At 47.3% G+C, this 12,040-nt stretch overlaps 1 protein-coding gene across 5 annotated transcripts in view; it reads right to left on the bottom strand.

Moving 5' to 3' along the window:
* LOC141088006 (protein arginine N-methyltransferase 7-like) overlaps positions 1-12,040 on the bottom strand; it is a 235,930-nt gene that overhangs the window by 130,166 nt on the left and 93,724 nt on the right. For all 5 annotated transcript variants that reach the window (XM_073573838.1, XM_073573840.1, XM_073573839.1 and 2 more), the window contains one exon: positions 7,492-7,604. In XM_073573838.1, the coding sequence (XP_073429939.1) occupies positions 7,492-7,604 (113 nt within the window). The remainder of the gene's footprint in view (positions 1-7,491; positions 7,605-12,040) is intronic.

Here is a 12,040-nt window from a genome sequence, read left to right as displayed (position 1 = left end):
AGCTGTGTTTTTTCTGTGGAGACGCCTCTCATACTATTTCTGTCTGCCCTAAACGAGAGAAACGTTTTGCACACACATTTGCTGTGGGCAGTATACAACCTAAGTTCCTTTTGGCAATTACTCTGATCTGCTCCTTGTCCACATTTTCCACTAAGGCTTTTGTGGATTCAGAAGCAGCTCTGAATCTGATGGATTTGGGACTTTGCTAAACGTTGTGATTTGTCCATGACGCCTCTGCAGACGCCCATTCCTTTGAGGGGTATTGATGCCACTCCTATGGCGGAGAATAAACCTCAGTTTTGGACCCAGGTGATAATGCGAGTTGCCCCAGACCACCAAGAAAATTGTAAATTTTTGGTGCTGCATAATTTGCATGATACTATTGTTCTGGGGTTCCCCTGGTTGCAAACTCATAACCCAGTCTTGGATTGGAAATCTGTGTCTGTGGTGATTTGGGGTTGTCAGTGTGTTCTTAGGGACGCTCATGTTTTCTCCACCTCTCCTCAGTCCCATGATATTCCTGATTATCTGGCTGATTTCTCTGATGTTTTTAGTGAGAGTAAGTCTGCGTCTTTGCCTCCTCATAGGAGTTATGACTGTGCAATTGAGTTGATGCCTGGGTGTAAATTTCCCAAGGGTCGGCTTTTCAACTTATCTGTACCCGAACATGATGCTATGCGATCCTATATTAAGGAGTCATTGGAGAAGGGTCATATTAGACCATCCTCGTCACCGTTAGGCACTGGTTTTTCTTTATGGCCAAGAAAGATGGTTCATTAAGACCGTGTATTGATTATCGCTCCCTTAACAAGATGACGGTTAAATATCAGTACCCGTTACCTCTGATGTCTGATTTATTCTCCAGAGTTAAGAGTGCCTGCTGGTTTACTAAGCTTGACCTCAGGGGGACGTATAATCTTATTCGCATTAAGCATGGGGATGAATGGAAGACGGCGTTTAATACTCCGGAGGGACATTTTGAGTACCTGGTGATGCCTTTTTTGGCTCTCTAATGCCCCTTCTGTCTTCCAATCCTTTATGAATGATATTTTCCGAGACTTTGTGGATAAGTTTTTGATCATCTATCTGGATGATATTTTGATATTTTCTAGTGATTGGGATTCCCATGTGGAACATGTCCGGACTGTGTTCCGGATTTTGAGGGAGAATTCCCTGTTTGTTAAGGGATCGAAGTGCCTCTTTGGTGTACAGAGGATTTCATTTTTGGGATTTATCTTGTCTCCATCGACTATTGAAATGGACCCGGCCAAGGTACAGGCCATTTATGATTGGCTTCAGCCTACTTCTTTGAAGGCTCTCCAGAAGTTTTTGGGGTTTAATAATTTCTATCGAAAATTTATAGGTAATTTTTCTAGTATTGTCAAACCACTGACTGATCTGACCAAGAAGGGAGCTGATGTGCTGAATTGATCTCCTGAGGCTGTCTCAGCATTTCAGGAGCTTAAGCGGAGATTTACTTCAGCTCCAGTTTTACGGCAACCTGATGTCTCAATTCCATTTCAAGTGGAGGTGGATGCTTCTGAGATTGGTGCAGGAGCTGTGTTGTCCCAAAAAAAGACCCTGTGACTTCTAAGATGAATCCCTGTGCTTTCTTTTCTCGAAAGTTTTCCCCATCTGAACGCAACTGTGACTTGGGGAATCGGGAATTGTTGGCCATGAAATGGGCATTTGAGGAGTGGAGACATTGGTTGGAGGGAGCTAGACATCAATTTGTGGTCCTCACCGATCACAAGAATCTGATTTATCTGGAGTCGGCCAAACGCTTGAATCCTAGACAGGCTAGATGGGCCTTGTTTTTCACGCGTTTTAATTTTGTGGTCTCTTTTCTCCCGGGCACTAAGAATGTTAAGGCAGACGCCCTTTCTAGGAGTTTCTTTGCTGATTCTCTTAATGTGATCGAGCCTACTACTATCCTAGGTGAGGGGGTAGTTCTTTCTGCCATTTTGCCCGATTTGAGACGCGCTCTGGAGGAATTTCAGGAGGACAAACCTGAGCGTTGCCCTATGGGAAGATTGTATGTTTCTGACCAGTGGAGAAAGAGAGTGATGTCTGAAGTCCATTGCTCCGCATTGGCTGGTCATCCGGGTATTTTTGGTACCAGAGATTTGGTGAGTCAGTCTTTTTGGTGGCCTGCCTTATCTCGTGATGTTAGGAATTTTGTACAGTCCTGTAGGACTTGTTCTCGGTCTAAACCCTGTTCTCGTTCTAGTGGGTTGCTGATACCCCTGCCGGTGCCCAAGAGGCCATGGAACCATATCTCAATGGATTTTATTTCTGATCTTCCTGTCTCTCAGAGAATGACTGTTATCTGGGTGATTTGTGATAGATTTTCGAAGATGGTCCATCTTTTACCACTCCCAAAGTTGCCATCTTCCGCTAAGTTGGTACCCTTGTTTTTACAACAGGTGGTTCGGCTACACGGGATTCCTGAGTGCATTGTGTCCAATAGAGGGGTCCAGTTTGTTTCCAGATTTTGGAAAGCCTTTTGTTCCAATCTGGGAATTCAGTTATCCTTCTCCTCCGCGTTTCATTCCCAGACCAATGGGCAGACTGAGAGAACAAACCAGACCCTGGAGTCTTATCTAAGATGTTTTATATCTGCTGATCAAGATGATTGGGTCTCATTTTTGCCCTTGGCCGAATTTGCGCTGAACAATAGAGCTAGTTCTGCCACTCTGATGTCACCCTTTTTCTGTAATTTTGTGTTTCATCCTCGATTCTCTTCAGGGCAAGTGGAATCTTTGTCCTGCCCAGGTGTGGACACTGTGGTTGTGAGAATGCAGCAGATATGGGACCAAGTGGTGGATAAGTTGTCACTCTCTCAGGAAAAGGCCCAGCGTTTTTCCAACTGGCGTAGGACCATTGGTCCCCGGTTTAAAGTGGGTGATATGGTTTGGCTGTCGTCTAAGAATATTCCTATGAAGGTTTCATCTCCAAAATTTAAGCCAAGATTTATTGGACCTTATAAGATTTTGGAGATTCTTAATCCTGTTTCTTTTCGATTGGCTCTTCCAGTTACGTTCAAAATCCATAACGTATTTCACAAGTCACTGTTGAAGAGGTTTATTGAGCCAGTAGTTCCTGTGGCGGCACCTCCTGAGCCTGTATTGGTTAAAGGCAATGTGGAATATGAGGTAGACAAAATATTGGATTCTCAATTGGTTAGACGGAGACTCCAGTATTTAGTCAAATGGAAGGGTTATGGCCAGGAGGATAGTTCTTGGGTCTCTGCCTCTGATATTCATGCCAATAAATTGGTTCGTGCTTTTCACCGGGCCCATCCTGATCGGCCTGGTGGCATGGATGAGTGTTCGGTGACCCCTCCTCAAGGGGGGGGGTACTCTCATGAATTCATTTTCTGCTCCACCAGTTGAGAGTTCCCCTTCCGTTCTCCCTCTAGTGGTGACAGGAGGTAGTGTGGTTGGTTTAAGTGGTAGTGATCCGCCACCTGATGAGGAAGATAATGATTGGATCTCTGGAGTATCAGACTGGATATAAGACAGCCGACGCCCTATCCGGGTGCTGGTGATTCAGTCTGCTTCTCAGGTCCTGGACTTCAGCTCTCTTCCAGTCTTCTCAAGTTAAGTCTGTTTTTTGCTAATGTTCACACTTGCACTTGTTGGTCAATTCAGTTTGTTGTGTAAGCAGCCTGCCCCTGCTGGGGCTAGGCTGAAATTCCACTCCTATTAATCAGTATTTGCCAATCTGCTTTTTGGCCCTTATTAGATTGGCCTCTTTTTTGCTCTGTCTCAGAATATTTCAGAGTGCTGATATAGGTTTAGAAGTCTAGTGAATTCAGGGTTAATTTTGCTATCAGAAGTGTTAGACAATATTTTTGTAGGTTGTTTTTGGCAGATTGCAGACAGTGTCTTTCCTTTTCTGTCCATTTTAGTTAGCCGGGCCCCATCGTTTGCTCAGCCTATTTTCCTGCCTTTGTTTGTATTTTCATCTTTTCACCGTCAATACATGTGGGGGGCTGTCTTTCCTTTGGGGTCTGCTCTGGGGCAGTTAGTTTTCCTCTTTTCCTTCTTTAGGCTTATGTAGTTCTCCGGTTGTGATGAGGCATCTAGGACCAACGTAGGAACGCTCCACGACTGCTTCTAGTTGTGCGGTTAAGATCAGGGATCTGCAATCTGCATAGTTACCAACTTCTCTGGTTTTCTGAGACTCAGCTTTTTGTCTTGTTTTTCCTCCTCGGTTTCCCATTCATAACAGTTATGTATCTCAAAGTGGGTGGCTTTGAGATGGAGACTTGTGTATGTGTGATAAGCAATATCATTGCTGAGGTGTTGTTTCTAAGTGTAAGGGAGAAGTCTTCAGGTAACTAGAGAGATGGGCGGGTCCTGGTTACCTATAAATCCACCCAGGGGTGTGTCTGAAAACGCCTATAGTAAAAGGCTTTGTAAGTGTGTGAAGGACCTGTGATGAGGTCATAGCCATGTGACCCAGTGGGCATGGCTACGAACCATATAAAGGTGGCCAGGATAGGTCACAAGGGTGAATGCTGGGACCTGATTGGCAGCCAGCGTCTGAGAGTCCCTGAGGAGTGAGTGGATGTCTGCAGCCTGGAGAAACAGCCATATAGGAACCCTGACGTGGGTGAAATATCTAACAGTCTATTCAGTAGGACTATCAGCTGTGAATCCACGAGATTTCTGCACAACACAACTGATGATCCCAACCCCATTTATAAGGCAAGAAATCCCACTTATTAAACCTGACAGGGCACACCTGTGAAGTGAAAACCATTTCCGGTGACTACCTCTTGAAGCTCATCAAGAGAATGCCAAGAGTGTGCAAAGCAGAAATCTGTTGTAAGTTCATTCTCCCCTTCACCTTTGATGTCTGATGAACTCCCTCTGCTGGTGAAGAGAGGTAGTGAAATTGATTGGGATGGGAAGAACCTGTCATCTGAACAGGCGGAGTGTGATTGGACATCTGGAATTTCTGAGTGGATATAAGGCAGCCGACGCCCTGCAGGGCTGCTGGTGATCCTTTCTGCTCTGAGCTCTTGCATCCAGCTTAGTTCCTGTCTACTAAAAGCTAAGTTTTTGCCCTGCTATTATTCCATGAGATTTTGTCTGGTTTCCTTAGTGTTTGTATTCAGCCAGTCCTGGTTGGGACTGGCTGAATTCCATTTTTGTCTCTGATCAGTTGATCTCTTTGCTCTGTTTTCAGAATATACCTGAGTGCTGATATAGTGATTTTGAAGTCTAGCGACTTCAGGGAATGTTTTTCCCTATCAGACGGTTGGGACATTTTTGGTAGGGTTTTTTGCGGATTGCAGCCAGCATCTTTTCTGTCCTATCTAGTTAGTTGGGCCTCATCGTTTGCTCAGCCTGTCTTTCTGTCTGTGTTTGTGTTTTCATCTGTTTTTCACCGACAATACATGTTGGGGGCTTTCTATTGCTTTGGGGTCTGCTCTGGGGCAGTTTAGATTTCCCCTTTCCTTCTTTAGGCTTATGTAGTTCTCCGGCTGTGACGAGGGGTCTAGGGCACCGTAGGAACCCCCCACGGCTACTGTTAGTTGTGGTGTATAGGATCAGGGGTCTGCAATCTGATAGCTACCAACCTCTCCGGTTTTCTGGACTTAGCTTGTATTTTTGTTTTCTCCTCCTCCGGTGACTCATTCATAACAGTAATCAAAGCAAAAGGTGGTTACTTTGAAGAACCTAGAGTATAAGACATACAGTATTTTCAGTTGTTTCACACTTTTTTGTTATTTATATAATTCCACATGTGTTAATTCATAGTTTTGAGGCCTTCAGAGTGAATCTACAATTCTAATAGTCATGAAAATAAAGAAAACTCTTTGTATGAGAAGGTGTGTGCAAACTTTTGGTCTGTACTGTACATCTATAAAGGTTTTATCAATGCTGAGCATTATATAGAGGCGTTAGAATGACATACAGTATGCTCCATCCAGACATCACTTCTTTCAGGGAAGGCCTTGTATATTTCAGCATGACAATGCTAAACCCCATTATTCCGCCTTCAGGCACGCTGACACGATGTGCAATCCTGCATACAGTATAAACCACAGCTCTGTCTTCCAAATAAGCAGACTGTTCTCTGTAGTCTAACTTGTTTATTTGTGAAGAGTATAGAACATGCGCGGTAAAACTACAAGGAATACAAATAACATGCATAAGTATTGGGCAGATGATCACAGCTAACACAATCACAGAAGTGTACATTGTGATGCAAACATTACATAGGAATACATTAGTTTGTGATTATATTTACTGCGAACTGGCAACTAAAGGGTTAATGACATCTCTTGGCTGCTAGGCAGTAAATAACTCTCTGAATCACTGCATTGCAAGAAAACACTGACTCTCACCAGATATGCTTTAGCCAGGTAGTAACTCAAGTAGAGAAGTTGCAGGAAAAACAAAGGTTACACAGGAGGACAAAATAACATGTGCATCCTATGAGATCCACAGAAGCAAAATGGCCCTTTTTCATCCCAGAATACATTGCTTCCTTCCCACAAGCACTGCTTCAATCCCATAGTGCATTGCTTCTGATAAAGGCACAGACTATATAATGCTATCAAAAACACTGCTATAAATTCAGCCACCACTAGATGGTGTTATAATAACCCAGCACATAATAAAACATTCTTTGCCCTATTAAGAGAGCAGAACACCCATACTGCATCCATCACAGCAGCATGGCTCCACAGAAGAGTTCTGGTGATGGACGGGACGCCCGCAGTCCAGACCTTTCATCAATAGAAAACATTTGGTGCATTATGAAACAAAAATCCAGCAAAGACCCCAAACTGTGAGCAACAAGAATCCTACATCAGACAAGAACGGGACAACATTCCTCTCCCAAAACTCCAGCAATTGTCTCCTCAACTCCCAGATGTTTACAGACTGATGTAATAAGAAGATGGGAAACTACACAATGGTGGACACGGCCCGGGCACAACTTTTTAGAAATATGCTGCTGTCATTAATTACTTAATTAGGTAATTTTTTCAAGTGAAATGGTAAAACGTCCAACATTCAACTTCTGATCTGTGTCCTGTTGTGAATAAATAATGGCGATAAGACACGTCCTAATCACTGAATTCTTCTTTTCTTTATCTATAACACAGCATCCCAACCTTTTTTTGAATTGGGGTTGTAAATAGATTGATAATTCTGTGTGGATTCACCTCCTAATAAATCAATACAGCAGCCGCAGCTCAGCTTTCCTGTTTTCTCCTCCCAATGCCGCCCCGAGGAGCTTACTCCATACCGTGAATTACAGTATGCAGGACGCTGCTGGGTTCTCTACACACAATTTCAGGCAACTAGCCTGGTAATAATTGTAATCCATGGTTATGCAGGGAAATTGGAGTCAAGTAAGAGGAACACAAAGCATCTGCTGCAATAAAGACGTTTCCAAAAACCAGAGCCATATTTTGGACCTAATGTAGATAGGGAGAATGCCAAACATATTATTTTTTCCATTTACCTGCATAAGATTATGCTGTGCATGTTCATAGCTAGGCAATGCCCCCTCTCCGATAAGTTCTGTATCAAACAGTTCTGTGATTAGTATGTTGGCTCGCCGAGTCATGTCTCCATCTGCCAAAGAATATGCATTTTATCATCATCTTACAATAAAAAGACTTCCGACGTTTGATAACAGATACACAATCTATGCTGTAACTTCTGGAAGGAAATGGGAAATCAAAGAAAAATCAAGGCTGGCCTTTAATGCCGCCAATGCAGTCATACAGGGTGCCGGTCACCAAACAGAGGTTGCGGCAACCAGGGCTTTAGGGCAGCTTGTTGGGGTATTTAGTGTCACGTGTTTCCTTTCCTTTCAGCTACCTTCCTGGCCTCTTGTAGGACAGTGTCTCCAGTAAGGAGAGGAGCAGTAGGGGTGCGAGTGCTCCGTTTGGTGGTCAGCAGTAACTAAAAGAGAGACTCAAGGCTCCTCCTCCCTCTCCTCCAGCGTCTGCTAAACCTATCTGATCAATTACAGTCATACCCACTAAGGACACGGTGTCAGTCACAGCCACTGAGGACAAGCTGTCAGTCATCGACACTGAGCACGAGCTGCCAGTCATCTCCACTGAGGATACGCTATCAGTCATAGCCACTGAGAACACGCTGTCAGTCATAGCCACTGAGGACACGCTGTCAGCCATAGCCACTGAGAACGCGCTGACAATCATAGCCACTGAGGACGCGCTGACAGTCACAGCCAGAGGACACGCTGTCAGTCATCCCCACTGAGGACACGCTGTCAGCCATCCCCACTGAGGCCTTGCTGACAGTCATACCCACTGAGGTCATGCTGTCAGTCGTAGCCACTGAGGATGCGTTGACAGTCATGGCCACTGAGAACGGGCTGTCAGTCATAGCCACTGAGGAAACGCTGTCAATCATCCCCACTGAGGAAACGCTGTCAATCATCCCCACTGAGGAAACGCTGTCAGTCATCCCCAATGAGGACACGCTGTCAGCCATCCCCACTGAGGAAACACTGTCAATCATCCCCACTGAGGATACGCTGTCAGTCATCCCCAATGAGCACACGCTGTCAGCCATCCCCACTGAGGACACGCTGACAGTCATACCCAATGAGGACACGTTGTCAGTCATACCCACTGAGGACACGCTGTCAGTCATACCCACTGAGGACATGCTGTCAGTCATAGCCACTGAGGACGCGCTGACAGTCATAGCCACTGAAGACACGCTGTCCGTCATAGTCACTGAAAACACGCTGTCAGTCATGGCCACTGAGGACACGCTGTAAGTCATAGCCACTGAGGACAAGCTGACAGTCATGGCCACTGAGGACACGCTGTAAGTCATAGCCACTGAGGACAAGCTGACAGTCATACCTATTGAGGACACGCTGTCAGTCATACCCACTGAGGACACACTGACAGTCTTAGCCACTGAAATCACGCTGTCAGTCATGGCCATTGAGGACACGTTGTCAGTCATAGCCTCTGAGGACGCACCGACAGTCATAGCCACTGAGGACACGCTGTCAGTCATGGCCACTGAAAAGACGCTGTCAATCATAGCCACTGAGGACTGCTGAGAGTCATAGCCACTGAGGACACGCTGTAAGTCATGGCCACTGAGGACAGGCTGACAGTCATAGCCACTGAGGACGGGCTGCCAGTTATAGCCACTGAGGACGCGCTGACAATCATAGCCAGAGGACACGCCGTCACTCATGGCCACTGAAAACACGCTGTCAGTTATAGCCACTGAGGACTTGCTGACAGTCATAGCCACTGAGGACACGCTGTCAGTCATGGCCACTGAGGACACACTGTCAGTCATAGCCTCTGAAGACGCGCTGACAGTCATAGCCACTGAGGATACGCTATCAGTCATAGCCACTGAGGACACGCTGTCAGTCATAGCCACTGAGGACACGCTGTCAGCCATAGCCACTGAGAACGCGCTGACAATCATAGCCACTGAGGACGCGCTGACAGTCACAGCCAGAGGACACGCTGTCAGTCATCCCCACTGAGGACACGCTGTCAGCCATCCCCACTGAGGCCTTGCTGACAGTCATACCCACTGAGGTCATGCTGTCAGTCGTAGCCACTGAGGATGCGTTGACAGTCATAGCCACTGAAGACGCGCTGTCAGTCATAGCCACTGAGGACACGATGTCAGTCATGGCCACTGAGAACGGGCTGTCAGTCATAGCCACTAAGGAAACGCTGTCAATCATCCCCACTGAGGAAACGCTGTCAATCATCCCCACTGAGGATACGCTGTCAGTCATCCCCAATGAGGACACGCTGTGAGCCATCCCCACTGAGGACACGCTGACAGTCATACCCAATGAGGACACGCTGTCAGTCATACCCACTGAGGACACGCTGTCAGTCATACCCACTGAGGACATGCTGTCAGTCATAGCCACTGAGGACGCGCTGACAGTCATAGCCACTGAAGACACGCTGTCCGTCATAGTCACTGAAAACACGCTGTCAGTCATGGCCACTGAGGACACGCTGTAAGTCATAGCCACTGAGGACAAGCTGACAGTCATACCTATTGAGGACACGCTGTCAGTCATACCCACTGAGGACACACTGACAGTCTTAGCCACTGAAATCACGCTGTCAGTCATGGCCATTGAGGACACGTTGTCAGTCATAGCCTCTGAGGACGCACCGACAGTCATAGCCACTGAGGACACGCTGTCAGTCATGGCCACTGAAAAGACGCTGTCAATCATAGCCACTGAGGACTGCTGAGAGTCATAGCCACTGAGGACACGCTGTAAGTCATGGCCACTGAGGACAGGCTGACAGTCATAGCCACTGAGGACGGGCTGCCAGTTATAGCCACTGAGGACGCGCTGACAATCATAGCCAGAGGACACGCCGTCAGTCATGGCCACTGAAAACACGCTGTCAGTTATAGCCACTGAGGACTTGCTGACAGTCATAGCCACTGAGGACACGCTGTCAGTCATGGCCACTGAGGACACACTGTCAGTCATGGCCTCTGAAGACGCGCTGACAGTCATAGCCACTGAGGACACGCTGTCAGTCATGGCCAATGAGGACGTGGTGACAGTCATAGCCACTGAGGACAAGCTGTCAGTCATTCCCACTGTGGAGGAGCTGTCAGTCATAGCCACTGGGGACGCGCTGTCAGTTATAGCCACTGAGGACGCGATGTCAGTCAAAGCCACTGAGGACGCGCTGTCAGTCATAGCCACTGAGAACGTGCTAACAATCACAGCCACTGAGGACGCGCTGACAGTCACAGCCAGAAGACATGCTGTCAATCATAGCCACTGAGTACTCGCTGACAGTCACAGCCAGAGGACACGGTCAGTCATAGCCACTGAGGACACCCTGTCAGTCATAGCCACTGAGGACACGCTGTCAGTCATAGCTACTGTGGACATGCTGTCAGTTATCCCCACTGAGGACACGCTGTCAGCCATCCCCACTGAGGACATGCTGTCAGCCATCCCCATTGAGGACACGCTGTCAGTCATACCCACTGAGGACATGCTGTCAGACATAGCCACTGAGGACACGCTGTCAGTCATAGCCACTGAGGACGCGCTGTCAGTTATAGCCACTGAGGACGCGCTGTCAGTCATAGCCACTGAGGATGTGCTGTCAGTCATAGCCACTGAGGACATGCTGTCATTCATGGCCACTGAAAACACTTTGTCAATCATAGCCACTGAGGACACGCTGTCAGTCATAGCCTCTGAAGACGCGCTGACAGTCATAGCCACTGAGGACACGCTGTAAGTCATGGCCACTGAAAACACACTATCAGTCATAGCCACTAAGGACGTGGTGACAGTCATAGCCACTGAGGACAAGCTGTCAGTTATAGCCACTGAGGACAAGCTGTCAGTCAAAGCCACTGAGGACGTGTTGTCAGTCATAGCTACTGAGGACGTGCTGTCAGTCAAAGCCACTGAGGACGGGCTGACAGTCATGGTCACTGAGGACACGCTGACAGTCATAGCCACAGAGGACACGCTGTCAGTCATAGCCACTGAAAACGTGCTAACAATCACAGCCACTGAGGACGCGCTGACAGTCACAGCCAGAGGACACGCTGTCAGTCATAGCCACTGAGGACACGCTGTCAGTCATAGCTACTGAGGACATGCTGTCAGTTATCCTCACTGAGGACCCGCCGTCAGTTATCCCCACTGAGGACACGCCGTCAGTCATCCCCACTGAGGACACGCTGTCAGCCATTCCCACTGAGGACACGCTGACAGTCATACCCATTGAGGACACGCTGTCAGTCATACCCACTGAGGACATGCTGTCAGTCATAGCCACTGAGGACGTGCTGTCAGTTATAGCCACTGAGGACGCGCTGTCAGTCATAGCCACTGAGGATGTGCTGTCAGTCATAGCCACTGAGGACGCGCTGTCAGTCATAGCCACTGAAAACACGTTGTCAATCATGGCCACTGAGGACTCGCTGTCAGTCACAGCCACTGAGAACGTGCTGACAATCATAGCTACTGAGGACACGCTGTCAGT

The sequence above is a fragment of the Dendrobates tinctorius genome, unplaced genomic scaffold (genome assembly GCF_039654945.1).
Source record: "Dendrobates tinctorius isolate UK_male_01 unplaced genomic scaffold, ASM3965494v1 ptg000037l, whole genome shotgun sequence".
NCBI lineage: Eukaryota > Metazoa > Chordata > Amphibia > Anura > Dendrobatidae > Dendrobates > Dendrobates tinctorius.
Note: the sequence above shows the minus strand (reverse complement) of the source record. Positions and strands in the feature narration are given on the sequence as shown.